The sequence below is a fragment of the Hakea prostrata genome, chromosome 2 (genome assembly GCF_041222555.1).
Source record: "Hakea prostrata isolate BN-2017 chromosome 2, UWA_Hpros_2, whole genome shotgun sequence".
Classification (NCBI taxonomy): domain Eukaryota; kingdom Viridiplantae; phylum Streptophyta; class Magnoliopsida; order Proteales; family Proteaceae; genus Hakea; species Hakea prostrata.
Window position 1 is genome coordinate 39,553,937 of NC_142601.1, and position 27,182 is coordinate 39,581,118.

General features: G+C 35.4%; 1 protein-coding gene, 1 long non-coding RNA gene and 1 pseudogene across 2 annotated transcripts; all 3 read left to right on the forward strand.

Annotated features, from left to right (window-relative positions):
- The first annotated feature begins 538 nt into the window (after positions 1-538).
- On the forward strand, positions 539-21,388 carry LOC149024329 (putative pectinesterase/pectinesterase inhibitor 32 pseudogene; annotated as a pseudogene).
- An 850-nt stretch (positions 21,389-22,238) lies between these two features.
- LOC149024330 (putative pre-mRNA-splicing factor ATP-dependent RNA helicase DEAH3) lies at positions 22,239-24,017 on the forward strand. The gene is made up of 5 exons (XM_089143454.1): positions 22,239-22,386; positions 22,629-22,751; positions 22,856-23,094; positions 23,214-23,332; positions 23,861-24,017. The coding sequence occupies exons 1-5, from the start codon at positions 22,239-22,241 to the stop codon at positions 24,015-24,017; spliced, it is 786 nt and encodes a 261-aa protein (XP_088999580.1).
- Positions 24,018-24,443: 426 nt separating this feature from the next.
- Positions 24,444-27,182, forward strand: LOC149024331 (uncharacterized). Its single transcript, XR_016171430.1, has 3 exons — positions 24,444-25,114; positions 25,663-25,877; positions 26,967-27,182. It is a non-coding gene; the product is annotated as an uncharacterized LOC149024331 (long non-coding RNA).

Consider the following 27,182-nt stretch of genomic DNA (forward strand, 5'->3'; position numbering starts at 1 on the left):
GTTTGATGTTTAAGGAATAGTTTTATTCTTTCTCAAAAAATAGAATATAAATCCTGTTATTTTTGTTAGTGTAAGACATTTCTGATAAACCTTTATATCCCCCTCTTCCCCATTAAATTCAAGTTTCAAAGAGAAGTTACCAATTTGATTGTCATAATTTGAAAGATAAATGAAAAAAATAATATTCCCTTACCGTTTTTCTTTTAGGGGTGGTGGAAATAAATAGGTTTTTTTTTTTTTTTTTTTTTTTTTTTTTTTGTAGTTAAAAATGACTAGGTATCAATAATTTCTGTTTATGCATTTGTAAGGTTAAACAAGGTAAGCTAAATATAATCCATTGCTTATTTAAACGCTTCCTCTCTCTCTAAGTACAATCTTATTCCTATTTGATATTTTCATTGTTCAGTCTTTTCTCTTGTTCTTCTTGTTCTTGTTCTTGTTCTTCTACTACCTAGTTCTTCTAATGGATGTGAGCAATGTTATAGTAGTGCTTATAGTGCTACTTTACAACTTCTCTGAGATCTGAGGTGATCAGACGATGCAACTACCAAAGGCAGCAAATGCAGATACAGTGGTATCAAAAGATGGAACAGGGGATTTTATGCAAATTATGGATGTCATTAATGCTGTTCCCAATAATGCTCCGCAGCATTATGTAATTTATATTAAAAGCGAGAGGTATCTTGAATATGTTATTGTCGATCAATCTAAATCTAATATTGTGTTTGTCGGCGACGGAATGGATTCTACAATTATATCCGGCAATCATAGCAACGGTACCGGCTGGGGTACCTTCAATTTTTCTACTCTCTGTAAGTAAACTTTTATATTTATTACTTTGACAATGTACCTGAGTATTCTAACCTTCATAATACAAAATTGTTAAGTCTAAACAGTCCTTGTCAAGTCTAAATAGTCGCTCATGGTTCCATACACAATGGAGCATGAGAGCAAAGGGCATACTGAATTAAAAGATTCCCATTGTCACAAAAGTCTTGTGATCAAATCTTGCCTTCTCTGCCTTCTCCGGAATGCTCTGTTTTAAGGAGAGGGTCTTGATTCTAGAAGCTCACAGGTAGTTTCTTCATTGAACCATGTTCTGTCTTTCACTGGTATCAATGAAACTTCATGCTGAGTTCTAATGAAAAAGAAGAGGAATCACACTCGGTCAAAGACCATGGTAGAACTAAACCAAAATTCACAGCAGTACAGTTACAGGAGATGGCCAGTCTTTTTATGTAATTGTTAGTCATCTGAACAGAGCTGACAATGCGTATGACCAATTAGTGAAGCAAGTTCTCAAACATGGCAAAAATTTGGGAAAATATTAACTCAAGGCATTACCTACAGGCTATAACTAAACCATGGAAAAGGAAGCCATAAATTCCTTGCCCCTTCCCAACCCAAACCATAGCAACCCATGGAGTCTTTTACTTCCCAGTAGCTCAGTTGGTGTTAGATGTCAGTAGCTCAGTTGGTGTTGGATGTCAATTACCTCACCATCCAGTCGGGGAGAATTTCAGCTTAAAAGCATGAAATGTAATGGGAACAGAGGAATGGATTTTGACACACTAATGAGTTCTTCAATGTCTAAACTCTGTTTTAATCAAAAAACCAGAGGAAGGCATAAACGATGATATAGAGTTATATACCTTTAGTTTGTAATTTTCTTGATTAGTATACTTGTGAGTATATAAATAATTTTTTTAATAATTATTAAGATAACTAACCATTGATTCTTTTATTTTTTTTCCTTCACCTTATATTCAATTGATGTTGATTGCTTGCTTGGAAGTCATTTTGACTGTTAATTAGTGGAGAATCCGGTATGTTGTGATTAGTGGAGAAAATAAATGCCCAATAATAGTAAGACTCAACAGTTGATTTCATTTTAGGTTTGTGCATTTGAATACCAATAGCAATAAAACATAAATTAGTGGATAGTAGCATGAACTTCTAACAACTGTAACCATAGGAAGAATAGAAGTAGGTCATCTTCTTTACTTAAATGTTTGATTTAAATAAATAGACCAGTTCATTCAAAATGTAAGGTACGCAATTCTATTTCAGAAAGGAAATATTATATTGATAAAAGATGCTCCTCTTACTTGGACATTCAATTAGCAAAATGAAAATATAGATTTAGAGCTATTTTAAGACTCTTGTGGATCTCAAGCTTTATGGTAAATGGACACAAATAATATGTCGTGGATCACGAGAAGTCGAGAACCACATAACTGTTAGGGTTAGGGTTTAAGCACGAGGTTGCTTAAAGCATTACACCCTGAGTATCTAGTTTGGAATACCCAGACCGCTGCTTCCAGCTAGTATTTATAGAATAAATACTGAATTGTATTGGTAATTGGACTCTACTACAAAGGCCCATTACACCGTTAGATCGTAACTAATCTGATGGCTCATATTAGAACATAAGTTGAGTATGACCCAATTACCTCAACAATAAGTTGGGTATAACCAATGTTCGAAATGTCGACCCATGTCACCGTGTCGCCCCCCAGCGACACAGCGACATGGGCAACATATCGCTGAAAGTCGATATATCGCCGACACAGTGAACCTTGGGTATAACTTGAGTACCTCAACCTAATTGGGTATGATTCAAATACCTCAACAATCTCCTCCTATGTTCTACATATGGCTCTAGGATTAGTCCCATAAATGTATGTTCAGAATCATTCATAACTTTCCAAATTGAATAATATCCAATTAAATTCAAATGAATACTTTAAACTAGAATCATTAGTTTTAGAATCAATCTAAACAAAATCAAATCAAATTAAGGTTCTACATAAACTATTTAATTTGTATGGACAATTAATAGTTCCTTCTAGCCTTGAGCAATTTTACTTATCAAGTAAATCATCCTCGTCGAGCTCCAGATTAAGTTGCTCTCCTCCATTTTCGTCATTTCCTGTAAATTGTCAATGAATTTCATAAGAAAATGAATCCAATTATTTTAGACAATATATATATATATATATATACACACACACACACACACGCAAGTACCTAGTTCTACTAAAAGAACTTAGTACATTTCCACATAATGACTGAAAGAACATTTGCATTCTCATCAAGTTTCTCTACAAGAACAAGATCTTTCTTTTACCAAGAACCATACCATGTTTCTATTTGGAATGTTATAATCATCTTGTCCAACATAGTTATTGATTGTATAATCAAAATTGGAATGACAAATCTTTCTATGGAAGACATATCATCAGATGTGGAATGATATATAGATAACAATAACATCATTGAAACATATTTAACAATTTCCATATTTCTTGTTTGGAATAATAAGACAATCAAGCTTCATATAAAGGTTGCTACATCATCAAAGTGGAATGACTTCACAAAGCTTTATACTTCACAATCTTACCAAATTATTTGAAATATGTACATTGTCATGAATGCTAATAATGGCTAGATCATATTCGAAACACTTCAAAAAAACATAGAATTTTGGATTAAGACCTACCTATGTGGTCTTTAACCCCATTTCCCCCACAGTTTTGAATGTTCGATCTTTGTAAGGGCATCTGCCGTGTTCTTCTTTGATCTTACAACAATCAAAGAGATCACTCCTTGTTCAATAAGATAATTCAGCACGGCCTGTCTTAGCCTAATTTGTCTCCTCTTACTACTATAAAGTGAGTTATTAGCTATCATTGTCGTTGCTTGATTATCACAAAACAAACTCAAAGAAGTTACCTTCAAGTTAACCAATGGAATATCCAGAATCAAATCTCTTATCCACTCTGCCTCATCCCCTGCTGAGGCTAGAGCATATAATACTGATTCCATAGAGCTCAGAGCAATGCAAGTCTGTCTTTTAGATTTCCACGCAACAGCTGCTCCACCTAGTGTAAATATATAACCACTAGTGGATTTTCTGTTTCCTATGTCTGAGCACCATGATGCATCAGAATATCCTTCCGAAATTGGAGGATGTCCAGTATAGAAAGGGTTATTGTTTGTAGTACCCTTAAGATATCTCATTAACCTTCAAGGGCAGTCCAGTGCTCTGTACTAGGATTACATGTGAAGCGACTCAAAGATGCCTCATCGTATAGGCTATGTCTAGCCTAGTGCAACTCATTGCATACATGAGACTACCAATCAGTTTAGAATATTCTGACTGATTCATAGCTTTACCAGTATTTGGTAGAAGCTTTTTGTTATAATCATATGGTGTCTCTACCAATTTGCATTCACTGTATCCCCATCTAGAAAGTAGTTTTTCAATATAACTGGATTGGCTAAGGGTAATTCCTTGCTCAGAAAAACTTACTTTCATACCAAGAATGGTGTCTACAACACCAAGATCCATCATGTCAAATTCTTTAGTTAAGGTTTCTTTGATGTTACTCACTACAGAATGATCAGAACCAAGAATCAGCATATCGTCTACATACAAGCAAATAATTACAACCTTATTTGACATAGACTTATAGTAAAGGCATTTATCAGAGTTACTAGTTTGAAACCAAAAGCTCTTTACTATTTTGTAAAATTCTTGATGCCATAATTTAGGTGCTTGTTTAAGACCATATAAAGATTTGTTTAGTTTACAAACTTTATGTTCGAGATCTTTCATGACATACCCTTCAGGTTGGTTCATGTAAATTTCTTCAGTTAGGTCTCCATTGAGAAAGGCTGTTTTTACATCCATTTGATGCACAACATAGTGCTCAATAGATATCAAAGCAAGAAGAATTCTAATCGTGGCTAGATGGCAGACCGGTGAGTAGATATCAAAGTAATCCACCCCACTAACTTGAGTATAGCCCTTAGCTACACGAGCTACTAGACGTGCTTTATACCGAGCTACAGAACCATCAAGATTTAGTTTTTTCTTCAATACCCATTTACAACCTACACTTTTGGCACCTTTAGGTAAATCAACTAATGTCCATGTGTTATTTTGTTGTAAATAATGCATCTCATCATCAGTTGCCTCTGTCCATAGCAAAGAATCCCTAGATCTCATTGCTTCCTTATAGGTAGATGGATCATTCTCTAAATGGTAGGTTACATAGTCATCACCAAAATCTTTGGGTACTCTATCTCTTTTAGAGGTATGCCTAAGTTCTGCTTCAATGATCAAACTGGGATTAGTGTCAACAGTTATTGGTTCAGATTCCATTATCGATTCTATAACCATTTCTGTTGGACCTGGTAAGGTTCTGCTTTGATTTCCAAGAAACTTATCTTCAAAGAACACTGCATCCCTAGATTCTATCACCACATTGGTTGATAGATCCAAGAACCGGTCTGCAGCATTATCTTCCGCACATCCTAGATATACACAAATGTTTGTTCTAGGTCCTACCTTTGGTCTTTTTGGATCTTGTATCCTTACATAAGCAATACAACCCCAGGTCTTTAAGAGGTCAATTCTACAATGATGTTTATACCATAGTTCATATGGAGTCTCAATCAATTTTGAGTGTGTAACCTGTTTAGAATGTGATTCGCAGTTAATGCTGCTTCTCCCCAATAACAGGAAGGCATGCCACAGAGTCAACAACATGGAGTTCAACATTTCTGTTAACGTCCTGTTTTTACGTTCAGCTATGCCATTTGATTGGGGTGAGTAAGGTGCAGTAGTTTCAAAAATTATACCTTCAGAGGCTCAAAAAGTTTTGAACTCTGTCAAAGAATATTCACCTCCTCTATCACTTCTGTTGAAAATGCCATGTCAAAATTTGCCACATCAGTCTCCAATCAGTTTTGATGATGACAAACACTCTACTAATGTTTCCATGTAGATATGTTTTGTCCAGCTCATCACTACAGAGAAACTCGATGTAAATAATTGGATCAAAGAAATTACCGGAAAGTCAAGCTCAAGATCAACTCAAACCATCTTAGATAAAGAACCAAAGTCAAGAGGAGTATCAAGACCGTTGATCAAGATCAAGCCAAAGACCAAGTCAAAGATCAAGACTTAGGGCTTAGGACACCTTCGCATACACACACACGTAAATGCATCCGTAATATGTAATTCATGTTAATAGAGTGACCTAGGACATGTTAGTAAGGTGTACAACGCTTAGGGTTGACAAAAAGATCCAAAAACCCAAGCCATGTCCCAGCCCAAAATTGTTCAGCAAAATAGAGCTCAGATGATCGTTCGTCTGAGAAAACGATCGACCGTCTGTTCTGATGACTCTGTTTCTCAAAATCAACAGAAGACTAGACGGACGCTCATCTGGGCCAGTCCAGGCCAGACGGACGTCCGTCTGGCCCTGATTTGACTATAACGGCTAGTTTAAAGAGAATATCCTCAATAGCTGTTTTCAACGGATACTTTTGAGACGGCTGACCGTCTAGACTAAAATCTCGCTGAGATTTTATATCCGTTGGGGAAATGGGGAGGGCAGTGAATTGAGGTCTATAAAAGCCCAATCACCCCCATTTGAAAATTATTCTTCTCCCCCATCAAACCATTATTCACTCACAAGTGAAAAAGCAAATTCATGGTGTTTTTATCATTATTGATGTCCTCCCAACTCCGTTTGACTTTGAGGGATATTCCAAAGTTAAAGCTTTTACTAAAGCAAAGCTTGGAGTTATTGAAAGCCGCTGAAGTATATTGATGCTTGCTATTCTTGATTCATTCATTGCATCACTCGCACTCAAAGGGTAAAGTGTTACTCTCCTTTGATAGGTAATATCTAATACTTTTTGTATTTTGAATTGCTTATTTAATTCTAGTCTAGGTTGATTAGAATTTATTGTATTGGGTACTCTTGTCCATGAACAAAGATTGTAAAGGGTACTCTTGCCCCGTAACGAAGATTGTAAGGGTTTGATTCTCTACCCATTGTATTGAAAGAGATTCGTTAGTGGAAATACTCTCTTGAGGCTAAAAGAGGAGTGGACATAGACTCGTAGAGTCGAACCACAATAAATTATGTGTTTGTGATTGTTTTTTTCATTAGATTTCTTTTTTAATCGTTAATTCATTTTGAAATTGCAACCAAACCAAGAGTTTGGTATAAACCACTAGGTACAACCTAATCACCCCCCCCCCCTCTAGGTTGCACCAACAACTTCTAAGTTGTTTAATTTTCAAATTTAACTGATTTTCAACTCTACTCTTAAAAGTCTTGAATTTTTCAAATGCTTCATCTTTTGATTTTAACAGATAAATATGACAATATCTGGAGAAATTGTCTATAAAGGTAATTAAATACTTCCGTCCTCCTCGAGTTGTGAAATTTTTTAAATCACAAAGATCAGAATGTATTAATTCTAAAAGTTGTGTGCTTCTAGAAACTTGACGAAAAGGTTTTCTAGTAATTTTGTTTGGGCACACACTTCACATTTGTTAAAACCTTTAGACTTATCTAATGGTATGTTATAAATTTTGGAAAAATGGACCATCTTCCTATAGTTCACATGTCCCAATCTATAATGAAATGTAATAGGATTAATTAAGCTTGAACTAATATGGTTTATGGTCTCATTTCCTAAACTTAGTTTATACATACCATTAATTAGATAAGCACGTCCAAAGTAGTGAGAGTTAACAGTTAAAGTTATACTACCACTATGAAAAGAAATACACATGTCAACATTGCATAAAAGGCTAAGTGAAATTAAATTCTTTTCTAAATTAGGAAATACTTTAACATCTTTTAAAGTTAGTTTCTTACCTGAAGATAGAATCAGATTTGCAGTTCCTCTATGGGTTACCATGGCTGATGCTCCATTTGCAACTGTTATAGTCTCTGAAACTTTGATGTTGTCAGTCAGCAAGTTCTTATTGTGGCAAACATGACATGTAGCTCCTGAGTCCAATCACCAATCTGAAGAAGTACTAGTCTTGACCTCCTTTGCGCCTACCATGGCTACAAAATGTCTAGGCTCAGTGTTATCAGTCGTCATGATTTCAGCATATAGAAATAATCGAATCATAATCAGACTTTCATTACCGAATTAAAAAACATCATCAAATCTTGCTTTTCAAAATTATGATGTACAGTTGGAAAAGAGAGAAAAGGGGAAATAAAGCAATGTCTAATCTTTCTTTGCTTTATCACTGTTTATTGTCAGAATCAACAAATGTATCAAAACAATATTTCTGTTACCTTCTTTTCAAAGCATGGAATTACAACAAAAGGAAATCGGAAACAAAGATTGATTACACTCATACGTTTCCTTACCAAAGTTCAATGCAATGAAAGAGGGAGAAATAGAATAAAATTGATTTAGAAAATCGAAAAACAATAAAGTCGTTAGTCTTTTGTTTAAAAACCTTTTAAACATAAAAACACTTTATGTCTACTTCAAAAACCTAATTCCAAGAAAAAAGGTCATTGTCAGGTTAACCAAAAAGTATGGTTGTCAGAATAAATTCCAAAAAGGAAAAACTTTATGTCTACCTTAAGAACAATAAAGTCGTTTGCTTTTGTTTCTCTGCAAACGAGTTAATATTATCTCCAATTTCAACGCATGACCGAAAAAGGAACTCAATTCAGGAAAGAGAAAAAATAATAACTACTTTGTTAAAAGTTCAATCATTATAATAACTTGCAGGAGCTAAAGTACCCTTTAATGTTGATCATTACGCCTGGTCATTCATCCGAAATACTCGTTATTGAGTGTTACGACTGATCGGATTTCTTAATCGAAACGAAAATTGTTCCACCTAATTCATTCATGAATTACAACAAATTTCTAAAAGAAAATTCTATTCTTTAGAAAGAAACCAGGTAAACATAGAAGGAGCCACTTACTTGTGCGAAGGAGTTAACTCACTCTAAATTGCAGATAACTTCGAGTCGAGCAGCATTTGATCACCTTCTCTGAACAAGAACTTCTCAAGAAAAGTTAATGCTTTAAGATTGTTAGGGTTAGGGTTTAAGCACGAGGTTGCTTAAAGCAATATACCCTGAGTATCTAGTTTGGAATACCTAGACCGCTGCTTCCAGCTAGTATTTATAGAATAAATACTGAGATCTATTGGCAATAGGACTCTCCTATAAAGGCCCATTACACCGTTAGATTGTAACTAATCTAATGGCTCATATTAGAACATAAGTTGAGTATGACTCAAATACTTCAACAATAAGTTGCGTATTACTTGAGTACCTCAACACAAGTTGGGTATAACTCAAATACCTCAACAATCTCCTCCTATGTTCTATATGGCTCTAACAATAGTCCTAGAAATGTAATGTTCAAACTCAATACAGAATCATTCATAACTTTTCAAAAAAGAATAGTATTCAATAAAATCCAAAAGAACACTGTGAATCCAAACCTGAGTTTTTAGAACAAATCTAAACCCAATCTAATTAGAAGTTCTTATTGGATTGAATTACTTATTCTCACATAGAACAATACAACTGTTCGTTGCATCCTTGAACGATTTACTCTTAAAGTGAATCTTTCCTATCGAGATCCATCCTGACAGCTTTGAGTGATTTTACTTGTCAAATAAATCTTTTCATCAAACCAGATGATTGGATTCGCTCCTCCATTTTCGCCATTCATTGCAAATTTACCAAAATATGAATTTCATAATATATGAATTCAATCATTTGCATAAGTTTCTAGCTCAATCAAAAGAACTTAGTACAACCCACATGATGACTGAAAAATCATTCACATTCTCATAGAGTTTCTATACAAAAACAAGATCTAAATGGTTTCTTTCTTTTACAAGAACCATTCCATGTTTCTATTGAAATCATGTTCAACATAATTTGCATTCTCATCAAGTTTCTATACAATAACAAGATCTAAAGGTTTCTTTTACAAAGAACCATTTCATGTTTCTATTTGGAATGTTAGAGTTATCGTGTCCAACATAGTTTATTGGTTATATCATCAAATTTGGAATGATAAACCTTTCTATGGAAGACATATCATCAGATGTGGAATGATATAAAGATAACAATAACATCATTGAAACATATCAACAATTTTCATATTCCTTGAATGGAATGATAAGCTAATCAAGCTTCATACAAAGCTTGTTATATCATCAATGTTGAATGATTTCACAAGCCTCTATACTCCACAATCATGCCAAATTATCTGAAATATGCAAATTGTCATGAATGCTAACTATGGCTAGATGAAATTTCAACAATTCAAAATAACATATAATTGGATTAAGACCTATCTATCTATATGGTCTTTAACCCCATCTCCCCCACAATCTTGAATGTTCGATCTGTATTTCAATCCCTTTGTAAGGGTATCTGCCATGTTCTATATTGATCAACTAAAGTGATCACTTCTTGTTTTATTAGATAATTCAACACAATCTGCATTAGCCTAATTTGTCTCCTCTTACTATTAAAAAGTGAGGTATTAGCTATCATTGTTGTTGCTTGATTATCACAAAACAAACTTCAAGTTAATCATAGGAATATCCAGGATCAGATCTTTTATCCACTCTCTGCCTTATCTCTTCTGAGGCTAGAGAATATAATTCCTCTTAATAGCCACTTCACCTAGTGTAAGAATAATCACTAGTAGATTTGTTGTTTTTATTTCTGAGCAATAAGATGCATCAGAATTATTTGTCCAATTTAGAGAAGAATATATTTTGTAATACCCTTAAGATATCTCATTAACCTTTTGAGGGCATTCCAATGCTCTGTACTAGGATTACATGTGAAGCAACTCTGCATGCCTACTGTATAGGCTATGTCTGGCCTAATGCAACTCATTGCATACATAAGACTACCAATCAGTTTAGAATATTTTAACTGATTCATAGCTTTACTATCTTTTGATACAGACTGTTATAATCATATGGTGTCTCTATTGGTTTGCATCCACTGTATCCCCATCTAGAAAGTAGTTTTTCAATACAATTAGATTGGTTAAGGGTAATTCCTTGCAAAAAAAAAAAAAAAAACTTACTTTCATGCCAAGAATGATGTCTACAACACCAAGATCCGTCATGTCAAATTCTTTAGCTAAGGTTTCTTTGATGTCACTCACTACAGAATGATTAGAACCAAGAATAAGCATGCCGTCTACATATAAGCAAATAATTATGACCTTATTTGACACAAACTTATAGTACAGTACAGACATTTATCAAAATTACTTGTTTGAAACCCAAAGCTCTTTACTTATTTCGTCAAATTTTTTTGTACCATAATTTATGTGCTTATTTAAGATCAAATGACTGAATTGATCTATAGTCTTTCGAAACCTCTCATGACATACCCTTCAGGCTTGTTCATGTAGGTTTTATAATTAATATACTCTTTGTCCGTATCATTCACTCTATTAGAATCCACAAAATTTAAAACTGATATGAATCACTTGATATGAAACAGAAACCTAAGAGACATGTCCTTTTATTTATAAGACCAATAATCAATGACACAAGAATCATGAGACTGAATAAAAAAAAAACACAATAGTCTTTTATAGAACAAATTCAAGACTCTTTCATCCAAATTTTGTTTCTCTTTCTTGAATTGATTTTAAACTCAATGAAGGTCTCCAACTTGGTCAGGTTAATTGGACGCATATCTCTATTTAGGTGTTCTCTCTTTTTCCCTCTTTTTTTTTTCTTTCAAAAATGTTAAAAAAACATTCTTGACAGAAGAGAGTAAGTGGCAGTTTCTTTCTGGATTTCGACAGTGATAAAGCCAACACTTTGTTCACTTTATTCAAATCCTTTCTTTTTGTATACTATCAATAGAAACGTAAAATAAATAGCAACCCAAAAAAGATGGGTGTCTTATTTCAAATTTCATGGCTTAAAGGTTCAATTTGAGGTTTTTTCAATCAAATATTACCCATCTAATATACCATGCATATAAACCACAAGAAAGGGCTTTAATCAGCTAACAAAGCCAGCCACTTAAGAGAAATCATATTCTAGATTTCATAACCAATTTTCTTCATATATAAAAAATAATATAAAGAAATCGAAGGAGAAAAGATAGAGAGAGGGACAATTCCCATCTCAACACATTCATCTTTCATAAAATTGATCGATGATCTATGGTCGAATTCCCACAAATTTTTTGATCAACTGATTCTAATCATATCAAAATATATAAACATTGACAATAATCATGGCATTATCAGAAAGAAAACATATAACTTCAGTTTTGATATTTCATGTAGAAAAGCATCTAATCTTTTGAATTCAGTTTGAAAAATTGACCATGGATTGATTAAATCAAGCAAGGAAGAGGAATATTCAAAAAATCATTTAAGGCACTTTGGTTTTCCTTTTCCTCTTCTTTTCTTTAAATTATCAATCCCATTATCACAAAAACTTGAATCTCAGATTGAAGCAAAAAATCTTCCATGAATATATTATTTAAAAAACTAACTGAAGATGCTCATCTTAGCTTCAGAGAAGTAGAGCAGCAGAGGTAAGGCCTAAGCAAGTTACCATGAAGCCCCTGAACTATTGCTGCTGCCACAGAAGTGGGATTCACATCCTCTGTAATTCCTTTCTCTGCAATTTCCTACAATTCCCTCGTAGGATTATGTCATGTGGCATTTAAGTAATCCATCGGTTACCCAACAAACTAGAGTTTCAATAAAATTCAAATTTATGGGTGGGTTTAAAAACAATTCAAATTTAGTTTAAATTGGATAACCGTTAAATTACTTAAATGCCACATGGCACAATCCTATGAGAGAATTGTAGGGAATTGCAGAGAAAGGAATTACAGAGGATGTGAATCCCACAGAAGTGGCCCATGGCTGAGAGCAATATCCCGCAATCGCCGGGAAAGGCCGTTTTTCTATTACCTCAATATCAATTCGAAGTGAAGAATTGAAGAGGTATCAAAACGCAACTTTATCCATGAGTTAAAAAAACCGCTTGTGGTTACTAGCCACCGCACGACCTTCAGTGATTGCCAAAAGGCACCATATATTCCCTTCCATTGAGCAACAATGGACCAGCGATTCCCACAGGAATCTGGACATAACCCACAGGCATCTCACAGCCTTTACTTTCTTGCAGTATCTTTATTGGAAGCATATATAGCAGCATGCAATTCACATTCTGCACCAGCATGTGGGCTCAAATGGAAATCTGAGCATTGGTTGCTACTTCCGTTCCGGATACAGTTGTTGTTGGCTTTTCCTCATCAGAGGATAGTGACCTTTGTCCACTAGCAGTTACACAATTGAATATATATATATATATATATATATTTCTAAAACCATGGAAGAATCCCGTCCCTTGACAGGATTTCCTCTCGAAGGTAATTCTACAAACTTAGACATAGAAGCTTCTGGAGGAAGAAGCTAAGAGCACACGTTCCTTCCATTCTACTTCGGAATTGGAGCTCAATCGGTTCCGGAGATACTACTAGATGATTAAGGAAAACAATATCTTCGAGACGTGGATTACTTGGGAAAAGAGAGCCATACAAACCTGCAGCTCTACAAAATCCCACCCTCAATGCCATAAAAATTAGCAGTTCTGTAGTGGTTACGCAAGTCCCACAAGCCCGAGAAATTAAAGGAATACCGATTTTGATTGAAGCAGTTGTACCCCATCCATGTTTTTCAGAAAGATATAATTCTCTCTCACATGCATTACCACGAGCCAATGGGAATCAGAAGATGTTTTTGATCTCTTGCCCCCTGATGTTGCACTCTCAAATTCAATCAGCCGTTTTGTCAATGTTGCTTCACATATTTGTGTAACACACTGATGTTCCCAGGTCTCAATTTACATTAGCATTAGGTGATTAACTCATATTAATTATCAATTAAATCAAAAGAAATATGTAACCTATAAACCCTAACCTAGCCTAACAATTCGGTCTTGTGATTTAACAAGAAAACAGAAGCAAGAAGAAGAAGAAGAAACACAGACGTTTGATGACGGAGTTCGGCTCTTGAGCCTACGTCTCCGGGACTCGGGATAGAGTCCAATTCACTAAGTAATTTGGGAGATTACAGACCTAGAAGAAGAAAGAAAGGAATACGAAACACCTGATATAAGCAACCTCTGATCTCCAAAAGACCATCGAGTGTTCACCTCACTCTAGCGATCAAAAGCCCTCTATTATCTTCACCAAGAACTAACTAAAACCAGAGATACAGGTGACCGAAGACGACTGCCATGGAAGTTCCTTCAAGCAGCTTTAAGAACCGTAACAGAGGAATAACCCAAAATGAAGAAAAAATGATTTGCATACATCGTGCGAGCCAACCCCAACCCCTAATATAATTAGGTATGAACCATAAGAACCAAACCGGTTCGGTTCATAACTAAAACAGGTACAAATTACCAGATTAACCCCAACAATCTCCCCCTTAATCTGTATTCCCCCAAAAACTAACTACAGTGAGTTGGATACAACCGTCATCATCCACGTATATCTGCACACACAAGACAAAAGAAAACCACAGTACAAAGCAAAATAAATATGCAAAATACCTAGACACATACTAACTATGCAACACTAATGACTCCATGCAGATACACCATGCAACAAACTGCACCAGGTAGAGAAACCCTAATCATAACTCATAACTCATAACTCACTCATATAACTATGAAGAGAACACATGCACACACCAAGCAAATATCTCATAACTGAGACAAACAGAGAAAGAGTTATAAAAATTTGGGCAGCATCTCCCCTAAAATTGCAACATATGCAAACCTAATAAACAAACACAAACATACCTGGACATCACCACACCATAGATAAATGAACAATCCCCACAAAAGATAATAACCCACCACATAGACTTACTCATGCCAACACAAGCATAATAAATATATGAATTAAAACAAGTAAGACTTTAAACAAGAGACTTGTATAAACTTCAAGAAATCCATGGTGATATCCAAAACCAACCTAGATTAACAGAACCTCACAACATCAACAGATGAACAACATGGATCCTGACATAATTGACAATGTCAATACAGCCCATGAATCTACAAATGCTTACAATCTGAGCCAAGTCAAGTCTAAAACATATCACATGATACATAAGAGAACTTAACCAATTAGAGAAAAGAGATTTAAACAATTCAAATATATAAAACATAACAAGTAAGCATAAATCTCTCCCCCTTAACCAGTAGATCCCAAAACTTAGAAAATTCCTAACAAATCCATGTATTTTCATTTCAAATTCTGATTTTAAAACCTTCCCAAACGAATACAAACATGCAATCAATATGTTAAACCACATAGATGCAGATATAAGACATAGAAAATGAAATGAGAAACTAGAGGCAACTGTCAACCTAAAATGCAAATACAATGCAAAAAACTCAACCATCAAGTCTTATATATCAATGCCAAGGGTATTTAAATGAAATCACAACAGAATTCATTAACAAGTTATATTTCCAAACTTAGTTGTTAAAATGCCTAAAGAAGTTGCAAATCTTTCTTTCTTCCACACTAAAGTAAAGAAAGACAACAAGTATCCAATTACCCATTAAAATAATGAAGAGAGTAACTCAGGATAGCAAACATTCTAATAGCCTTACATTTAACCAACAAGATGAAAATATTCTAAACAAACCCAAATAGGCAATAACACTTCCTCAATCCATCACTGGCTTACTACCACTACTCAAACCAAGACCTCTTCACCCACTCACTACACATGACGGGTACAAGTCACAACTAGACACATCTAGGTCACCTAGAGTAGAAACCAAACCAGAGATAAAAGAAGTAAACTCAATAAGACTTGACAACTCTGACCAACCAGACCAGACTCAATGACCACATAAAAATCTAACTGCAAACAAGACATAATCTAACCAATAAAACTGGTGCAAGTCATCTTACCAGACAACTCAATAAATCTGACAATAACTACTCCCAAATCAAAATCATACAAGCTGACAGACCATATCCCCTGAATATCATGTGAACCCCAACCTGTGAGGACACACCCTCTTGACAACACCTATGTCAAGACCAACACCAATGCTGAACTGGAGAACAAACCTCTCCCCCTGGAGACCAACCTCTCCAAACACTTGACAACACTATGTCAAAAAAACTAGCACTCATGCTAAACATATGGAGACTATACCTCTCCAAAAAAAAAAAAAAAGAGGGATATACCTAATGCTATAACAAGTGAAATAGGAATCCTCATGTGTAACCAACTGTAATAAACAGTCTCAACACCACCTATTACCACTCTAGCATTACAAAACTCAGTCATACATGTATACCAATGCCAATAAAAGCATCCATGAGAGTACAAAACAACAACAAATACATAACATGCCATCACTATCATAATTGGTCAAGAATTCTCACACAACAAGGTATATCTTAACCAATAGAAAAACAGGCATAAAACATGTTGTCTCAGATTTATGAAAAAATAAACAACGTCCTTACACAAGCATATCACCTTAAAAATAAATAGACCATCTCCTTTTAACAAAGAAACAAAATAGGATAAACCAAAGTGTGCACCCAATGGAAACCCAAACAACCAGGTCTTAAAACAAGATTTATGCTAACACAAAAAGCACCTAGGTCATCAAAGGACCTCAAACATGTTTATTTCACCAGAATTAGGCACATTATTATTAGTTGTCTCATCTTCTTGCAGTTTTCTCTTATATGGAAAACAATCTTTCTTAAAGTGTCCTACTTTCTTACAAAAGAAGCATCTCTTGAGGTTTGCATTAGACTTGTTGTTCCCATTATTATTCTTATTGTTATTCTCATGACTTTCAAATACTTTTCCCTTCCCTTTGGGTCTCCTTTGTTTGTAAGAGCCTTTACCCTTAACAAACAGATTCTCCCCATTGCCCTTAGTCATACCAGAAGCCAATAGTTCAGACTCCCTATTCTTTAAGGCATCAATCAGTTGTTCTAGGGAAATGTTTTGACAAGCATACTTGATTGAGTTCTTAACAACAAGATAATCATTATGAAGTGAATTCAATAGGATAATAGACAAGTCCTAATTTTCCAATTTAGTCTTCTCCCCTGTATTAGCTAAGTCTTGAATCAGCTTCTTAAATGTATCTAGGTTCTTGTCAAGGCTGATTGTAGGGTCCATCTTAAACCCATACAACCTCTCCTTCAAATAAATTTTGTTACCTATATTCTTTTTCTGATAGATCTGCTCAAGCTTATTCCAAACTTTAATAGGAGTGTTGTCATCATCATCAAGACACCTAATAACCCCATCTGTGATGTTCCAGAGCATGCAACCAATTGCATTTTCCATCACTTCAGTCCTCAAGACTGGATCAATACTTTCAAAGAAAGCATCTGGGTCATCTATTGATCTTAGGAGCTTTTGCTGAGCCATTAAAGCTCGAACCTTCCTCTTCCAAATCCCAAAGTCCCCTGTGCCATCAAACTTCTCAATATCTACCCTGGAACCCCCCATAGGAGTATCCAAACTTAGGTAGCTAGGGTTCCCCCCTAGACCTACAGCTCTACTAGAGCCTGTGGTAACTACACTAACCACACTGGGAGGAGTATCCTCCCCTGGTAGACAGAAACCCTTGCTTAACTCCACTTTGGAGCAGGTAAATCACACAACTGATATAAACAATTCTGAGAAAGGAAGATTAAACTAATCAAGCATCAATTAATCACAATTTGTTTGCTAATATCATTCAAAACAAAAAAAAAAAACATCAGCATTAGATGTTAACACAACAGGCCAATACAAACCAAGTAAAGTGCCAATATTAACAAACTAATGTAATAATGCAATTTTATAAATAAAAAAAAAAATAATATTCAGCAAAATTATAAAAATCAGTGATTAATCAAGAATTAATCATCTCAGAATATCTTCTCATACATAGGCTTATTCCATTACACTAATTAAAATTCTTCTCAAGCATAGGACAGAATATGATCAGGGGACAACAGAAGCAGGTATATGCAAAATCAGAAAATTAACACATGTAAAAAACCTAAGAACCGTATGAGAACAAACAATCAAATTAGATGTAAATAACATACATAACCTAATTTGATAACAACTAACTCAAAGCTAACATGGCTACGAGCGAAACTATACACACAAAAAAACATATTATGTATATCATCAATTTTAATCAGATCATACAAAGAGCCAAAAGCATATATGAACATGTAATCAGGGTTACAGCATAGAACTGAAGCCTTATGGACATATATTCAGATTATGGGAAAGCATATATGAATATAAACATATCAGACTATGAGAACCAAATAAAAACATATATCAGAGGGCAGAGACCATACAAATCAAATGTATATTTTCAAATTAACTCTCATACATAAAGTAATACAGACTACAGAGTCAACACAAGTCACACTGAAAGAACCGAATACATACAGTTAACTTGAGAAGCAGCAGAAGCATGTTTATATGACCAGAATTAAAGTTAGTAATCAACCTATTGCAATATGAGATCATACAATCGAATTAGATATAGGAACTAAACAAAAGCCCTAATCCATCTAATTATCAATCACAAGAAAAATAAACCGAAACACCGGCTGTCTCAGGCTAGCAGGGTAACCTCAGCTCTGATGCCAATTTGATGTTCCCAGGTCTCAATTTACATTAGCATTAGGTGATTAACTCATATTAATTATCAATTAAATCAAAAGAAATATGTAACCTATAAACCCTAACCTAGCCTAACGATTCGGTCTTGTGATTTAACAAGAAAACAGAAGCAAGAAGAAGAAGAAGAAACACAGGCGTTTGATGACGGAGTTCGGCTCTTGAGCCTATGTCTCCGGGACTCGGGATAGAGTCCAATTCACTAAGTAATTTGGGAGATTACAGACCTAGAAGAAGAAAGAAAGGAATACGAAACACCTGATATAAGCAACCTCTGATCTCCAAAAGACCATCGAGTGTTCACCTCACTCCAGCGATCAAAAGCCCTCTATTATCTTCACCAAGAACCAACTAAAACCAGAGATACAGGTGACCGAAGACGACTGCCATGGAATTTCCTTCAAGCAGCTTCAAGAACCGTAACAGAGGAATAACCCAAAATGAAGAAAAAATGATTTGCATACATCGTGCGAGCCAACCCCAACCCCTAATATAATTAGGTATGAACCATAAAAACCAAACCGGTTCGGTTCATAACTAAAACAGGTACAAATTACCAGATTAACCCCAACACACACTAACACTAATAACATCTGACAGAGTTTGCAAAGTTGCAAAACGACAGCACCTTGCATCAAACTCAAATAAAGTTTTTTTTTTTCTTCAAAAAACTCTTTAAACATAAAATTGTTCTATGTCCATCTCAAAAAACCGAGTCCAAAAAAGAATTGTAATAAGTTGGAGGCCAATTCTTCTAAACTCGAACCAGCATATAGAATGACAATGACGTCACTTACAAAATAACCAACATTAAAAAAAAGTCAAAGCATGTCAAATCTTACTTTATTGAAATAAACAATTCAATAGGTATGTTGCTTTGATTCCTTGACATTCTGACAATAAAGTAAGAGAGAAGCTTAACTTCGTTTCCAAGGCAATTTGTAACCAACCGTTTTATAATCTAAATTGAATCAAATGTTAAGAATAAAACAAGAAAAGACGATGTCATCTGACAGTATTCTGACGACTTTTGCTTTTATTTAAGAAGACAAAGTCTCAATCTTGCTGCTACAATTCTCAAAAAATCGAGTAAAACAACGTGTTCGAAAGGCGATTTGGTAACAACTTCCTTTCAAGTAATCATGACTCATAAAGCATGATTTCTTCTTTTTCAAAGCAAAGATAAATGTATCGAGATCAAAACATTAATTTTCGAAAAACGAGAGACGGATTATCAAATTTTCGCCTAAAAAATATCATTTGTTCGAACCTTAAGAACGAAACAAATTTCTTCAAATAAAAAGAAATCAATAAAGATGGAGGAAGCCACTTACTTGTGCGAAAGAATTAATCACTGAAAATTGAAGATAACTTCGAGTCAAGCAGCATTTGATCACCTTTTCTGAACAAGAACTTCTCAAGAAAAACTAATGCTTTAAGATTGTGAGTATATAAATAAATTTTTTAATAATTATTAAAATAACTAGCCATTGATTTTTTTATTTTTTTCCTTCACCTTATATTCAATTGATGTTGATTGCTTGCTTGGAAGTCATTTTGATTGTTAATTAGTGGAGAATCCAGTATGTTGTGATTAGTGGAGAAAATAAATGCCCAATAACAGTAAGACTCAACAGTTGATTTCATTTTAGGTTTGTGCATTTGAATACCAATAGCAATAAAACATAAATTAGTGGATAGTAGCATGGGCTTCTAACAACTACTGTAACCATAGGAAGAATAGAAGTAGGTCATCTTCTTTGCTTAAATGTTTGATTTAAATAAATAGACCAGTTCATTCAAAATGTAAAGTACCCAATTCTATTTCAGAAAGGAAATATTATATTGATAAAAGATGCTCCTCTTACTTGGACATTCAATTAGCAAAATGAAAATATAGATTTAGAGTTATTTTAAGACTCTTGTGGATCTCAAGCTTTATGGTAAATGGACACAAATAATATGTCGTGGATCAGGAGAAGGTGAGAACCACATAACATGGTCATTTGTAATTGAGCCATGCAGAACATATAAACCAGAGAGAAACATAGGGCACATAATATGCTTCAGTCAAAGTGGTTAAGGTGTGTGCCTGTTAGGAACATCTTCGAGAATTGTAGATCATATTTTTAACACTTTGATTTGTTAAATTGGTGTTTGCAGCTGTGTTTGGTAAAGGGTTCATAGCTAGAGACCTTACCGTTGAAAACACGGCAGGACCTCAAAATGGTTAGGCAGTAGCATTGCTGTCGAGTTCAGATGTGGCATCCATGGATACCAGGACACTCTTTATGCACACCTCAACTATCAGTTCTACCGTGAGTGTCACATCTCTGGCACTGTTGACTTTATATTTGGTCGAGCCACTGTGGTCTTTCAACAATGCCAAATCTTGGCTATGAAAGGTTTGCCTGGGCAGCAGAACACGATCACTGCCCAGGGTCGTGATGATCCTAAAGGAAAAGATGGGTTCTCTTTTCAGTTTTGCAATGTCACAGCGGATCTTGCCTCTGGTCCTAGTTCGACCTACCTAGGCCGACCATGGCGGCCTTTCTCATGTACTGTTTTCATGCAAAGCTACCTGAGTGATGCCATCAACACCAAAGGTTGGCTAGAGTGGCAAGGGCAATTTGCCCTGGATACTCTATACTACGGGGAATACAGGAATGAAGCCCCAAGGGCTGAATTGGATGAGAGGGTCAAATGGCATGGTTTCCATGCCATTAGAAACTCTAGTGAAGCTGAACAATTTACTATGGCCATCTTTATCGTTGGAGATTCGTGGTTACCGGCCACTGGAGTCAACCATACGGCTGGTCTTTGACCTTGACTCATTTTATATGTATTATATAAACTCCCGTGATTATACGATCTTAAAATATATTGTAAATACATATATACTATTAAATGAAAGACATATTTATTATGTCAAATTTAAATATTTCATTATATATATATATATATATATATATATATATATCATACTACTATTATAAAAGCATGTACTCCTCTTTCATCGCAAATCTTTTTTTGTGCTTTTTTATCCTTATCTTTTTTTTTTTTTTTTTTTTTTTTTTTTTGTGTTTTTTTTTTTTTTTCCTTTTTTTATAGGGATATTTATGACATTTTAATTTTTAATCATACTACTATTATAAAAGCATGTACTCCTCTTTCATCGCAAATCTTTTTTTGTCCTTTTTTATCCTTATCTTTTTTTTTTTAAATACCTTCACTTTTGCACTGGGTTTTCTTTTTCTTACCTATTTTTATAGGGATATTTATGACATTTTAATTTTTAATAATAAATAATTTTAATTTCTCTCGATCTCTCACATCTTTTTTTGTCTTTTTATGTCCTTGTCTATTTTTTCAATTCCTTTAAGTTTGAACTGTTTTGTTTTTCTTTATTTATTTTTGTAGGGATATTTATGATATTTTAATTTATAATGAGACTCTCGATCTCTCTCAATCTCCTTTAACGACGAATTACTTATCTTTTAATCTCTCTCGGTCTCTCTCAATCTCTCTCAATCTCCTCTCACGAATTGGGAAGACGAAGCAAGGTTCGTCTCTCAATCTCTCCCGATCTCTCTCAAACTCTTTCTATGAATCTCTACCAATCTCTCTCGATCTCTCTCGATCTCCTCCTCTCATTGTTCCGTTATGTGGACCCAATGGGGCTTAGTACGTGCAGTATCACAGTGATGGAGATATTGATTATACTGCAAGTTCTATGCCGCATGCAAACAGTTGTGATTCTTGCATCAAATATAGGCCATATATCTGGGGTAATGGTAGATAAAATAGTCCTGGATCTTGCAAGTGTGCAGTTTTCTTGCACCATGCAATAGGGTTGTTTACTTTGTCCAATTAGGTTTGTCATCAGCAACTGCCTGTTCGGGTTTCATGCATTGGGTTGGCATGCACCATAGAAATTCCCAATTGTTGATGTAGATATTTGCAGTTTCTCAACATTCTCTCATGAAGAAAATGGTGTCGTCTCGCCTCTATGCATCTGCTGACCTACCATGGGCCTCCTCTGTTGTAACAATTTCTTTCTTTAGTACCCAATTGCTTTGTCCGGCCTAAGGAGGCTCAAAAAGCAGATGAAGCGAAGGCTCGGTTCGGGCACATCGGTGGAGACCACCTCACACTTCTAAATGTCTATCATGCTTACAAGCAAAATAGTGAGTACCAAATTTTCTGCTCTTTTAAATTACTTATTTAAGTCTAAATGGATTTTTTCTTTTTAAACCTAACTAAGAATCTGTTGTGTGATGGAATATTGCAGATGAAGATCCTCAGTGGTGTTATGAAAACTTCATCAATCATAGGACCATGAAGGCTGCTGATAATGTCAGACAACAGTTGGTTCGCATTATGGCAAGGTTCAACCTCAAGTTATGCAGCACATACTACAACAGTCGAGACTACTACGTAAACATAAGGAAAGCTATGCTAGCCGGATATTTTATGCAGGTTTCGCACCTTGAGTGTACTGGTCACTGTCTAACAGTGAAAGACAATCAGGTCTATATTTTTTGTGTGATTTGTTGTTTTAATGAAATATTATTTAGATTAAACTGTTTTCATATCATGTATATTGAAGAGAAAATTGTTACTGTATTGACCCTCAATTATTGGTTTAGGCGGTTCATCTTCATCCTTCTAACTGCCTGGATCACAAGCCGGAGTGGGTAATCTACAATGAATATGTGTTGACGAGTCGGAATTTCATTCATACTATTACTGATGTTCGTGGAGAGTGGTAAGGTCCAGTGTTCACTTCTACATTGCCTTGTTTATGCATCAGTAGAGTTGGGGATCTATCTTCCACTTATAGTACTATTAGGTTGATATTGGTGCATGCTGCCCATGGTTGTGGGGCTTCTGTTTTAGTTGAATTGGTAGGTGACTATAGGTTGAGAACTGCAATTCCTTGCATGGTTGTACGCTAAATAATTGCTTTGTGGAGAACTATTGTCCATTGTCAACTCTTGAAAACCCAAAGCCTAAGTATTTTTCAGGGTTCCGAGTCAAAGGCTATCTCTTAATTGTGAAACATCATTTGAAAAGGATTAGGGTAGTAGAAGTAGATGATTCATGGGTTCTCTCCAATGATCTAAAGGCAGTGACAATGGGTAGATCTATTTTTTCTATTTTTTGGGAATTTTGAGTTGCACCAAATTGACTGATCCAAATTCTTTTTTATTTTTTTATTATAAAGAACAGACACATTTGACCGTGAGGCTTTTGGTTTTCCAGATAATCATGTTGATCATGTTCCCTTTTGCAGGCTGGTGAACATATCACCCCACTATTATGACCTTGACAGCTTCCCACAGTGTGAGGCCAAGCGTGTTCTTGAAAGGCTTTACAAGAAGCGAGAATGGGAAAAGGAGGAGAATAAGAACAAGAAACAAGGTCTACTGTACTTGATAGGCTACTTTTGATGATTTCTCTATAGGCTTGGGGTGTGTTGGGACAATTTTGCTTCTGTAGTGCGTAATTAATGCGCACTACGGTGGAGCCAGCCGTCCGATTAGATCGGACGGCTTTTCGGACGGCTGGGTTCATCCTTCCATTAAAATATTCAAAACCCACATTTTTTTCTTTGTTTTTTGCTAACGGTTTGGTTCAACGAACGACCCAGCGGTCCGAGTTGGGCGGTTCGAATGAATGTATAAGTAAAGTATTAGTATTACATACCAATTAGTTAATACTTTTTAAAAACACAACATACATAATACATGTATATACGAATTCAAAAACCAGTGGTTTGAGTTTAGATTTTCAAAATATTTTGAAAAACACAAAATCCAATCTGGAACCGCCCAACCCTCATTTCGTTATTTCAACTCTGATGCATCTGGAGAAGAAGGAGGAGGAGCCAAGAGGTTGAAGAAGCTGTTGGTGCAAGAAACGGTTAGAACGGTTCTTTGATTTTAGGGTTCCTGCTTCTCAAGCTTGAGTTTATGACGGAGAAACATTAGGGGCCTCCACCCAAACCCCTTTCCTTGACTGTTCTGGGTGCGAGAATTATCAGATCTTTAGTTTCGAGCTCGATGCCATCGTTACTCAGTCTTGTCTTGCAGCAGTCTCTCTGGCCTGTGCTTCTCTAGAATTCCTTCTCTTTCTCCTTCGATCTAACCATGGATCATCTCTAAAGACGAGAAGAAGGTAGGCAAATTAATGTCTCTAAGGAGGGTTTTTCGTCATCGGAAGGGTCTCAGGAGTTCCTCCGAGGATCTCAAAACCCTAAAAGCTGAAGGGATCAAATTGGGTGAACAATCGCAACAGCTCGAAGATGGCGATTGTGAAGCTAAGGAAGGAACCGAAGTGGTTCCAGATGGGGATTGCTGGTCCAAAATGCTTCCTGAGCTTCTTGGAGATATCATCCAGCGAGTCGAGGCGAGCGAGGATCGGTGGCTGTCAGAAAAAGCATTGTTCCTGTGCTTGTGTATGCAAGAAGTGGAGAGATGTCACCAAAAGCATCGTTAGATCTCCTCTTCATTGTGGGAAAATCACTTTCCCTTTTTCTCTAAAACAGGTTTTGCCTTTTTCTTCTTTTCTTTCGTCATTCATACCTGCAATGACCTCAATTACTTGCCTTGCCCCATATTAGAATTCAAGTTTTCATGGATGATGCTGGTAATGGATTGGGAACGTTTGCAGAAAAACAGAGGCTAGAATGCTGATACCGGCTTGTCTGTTCCCTCTTTTTCCCTTCCTCTTTTCATGTATTCTTGTTCTTGATGGACAAGAATGCAGCAGATCTGAGCTAATATTTGCTGTTTTCCATCTCTTGTTCCAGATGATACTATACCAGATTATAATCGTGTATGATTAGTCTAAGCTAGGACCTAGGTATCTTATCCTCACTGATAAGACTGAATCTGGTTGATATAGTTGGGCTTAAGCCTCTATTGAAATAGGTTCTGTCATTTGATCTTTCCTGGCCAGGATTTCTGCCTGCAAAGGAGGTGCTGCTGAAGCAATCTTTGGATTGTTTATGTTTTGGTTGTGAGTTGCCGATAAATTTGATTGTAACGTGCTGAGGTACTTTTTGTAAAGTTTATTGCCCTTGGTTTTGTTCAGGAAAATGTGATCGGTTTTCATCGGTTTTCTCTCTGTGTGCGCCGGCTCCTTTGCTTGACATTTGTTACGACTCAGAGATTTGTGAAGCTTTGAAAAGATTGCTGGCTCTAATTGTCAAAGCTGATTCCAGGTGGTCTTCACTCTTGAGCAGCAGATATACACCCGAGACTGTTAAATCCAAAATCTGCCTCTGAGACTCCCTCCTCGTGCGTCTGGTAATTCCATTTATAATTTTATAGTTTGTCTGTGTGTTCTTTTATTGTAAATAAAATGATAAAATTCTTAATATAATTATACAATATTTCATTATGTATCTTCTTCTTGATTATATTTTTTGGTTTTGGAGATCCGACCAAAAATGTTATTGAATTTCAATTTTTAATTCTCATGTGAAATGTATAGTTATTGAAACTTCATGACTTAAATCTCGTCTTTGTGAGCTTTTTTGTTTAGGGATGTTGTAAAGAGTTAAGCTGCACTGATGTATTGAGCTTAAAAGTCCTGATTTAGGTTATGAAGGCAATTTCTAAATGAATAAAAATGCCCATAATCTCTGCTAGGTCCCATCTCATTGCTCATTTCCATTAGTTTTCTAGCTCTTGCTAAATTCCACTACATTGAAGCAACTTTGAATATTTATATTCAAGTTCAAAATAGTGTGCTATTCTTTTCAATTATTTGGTTATCGTTTATCTGATTCATATTCTGGTTATTAATTTAACTTTTTGTAATCAGTATTAAATTAATTGATGCGTTGCATCAGATACATGGTTTTAGAATTGGGAATTAGCCAATCCTCTTTTTAAAGCCTTTCAGAAATTATGAAGGCAACATCAAGTGCTTGAGATGCATTCAGTCTTGGATTGCGGTGTGGTATTGGGAGGAAAGATCATCAGAGCTTCACTCTCATGTTATCAGCTCCCATCCTATTTATCACAATAATTCTCCCCGGCTTGTTCTCAGGGTTCAGTAATCTCAATGAGCTCCCATCCTAGATCATTTGGATCCATTTTATCGTAACTTGCATTTCTGCATCAATATCACCAAATCAATTTCCTCTACCCAACTCCATCTTTATTACCATGCAAAAAGAAATCCATTTGGTATCACAAGCTCAAACAATATTTAGAAAATTCATGTAAACTACCATCTACAATGGATAAAAGAGAGAATTTAACTAAAAGGAACCGAGTGAATTTAAACATAGTGGATCAATTCAAGAAACACATTAAGCACTAAGTTTTGTACCCTTCAGAAAATATGACCTAGATGCTTATACCCACTGCTTGTCTTACTCATGACAGGTATGATGCATTCGGTAGTCTTTAGAATCATCATGTTTTGTGAGGACTGAAAGGACACCATTGGTTGCTGGTCTTAGGCTCTTAGTTATGACATTATCAAGAAAGATCGGACTGAACTACTTGAATTAGAGGGTCATTGATTCCATGGGTTTAAGTTGAGATTTGAATGGATTCTACTGGTGAATTTGGGCTGCTGTAAGGTTTTGGTGAACTAAC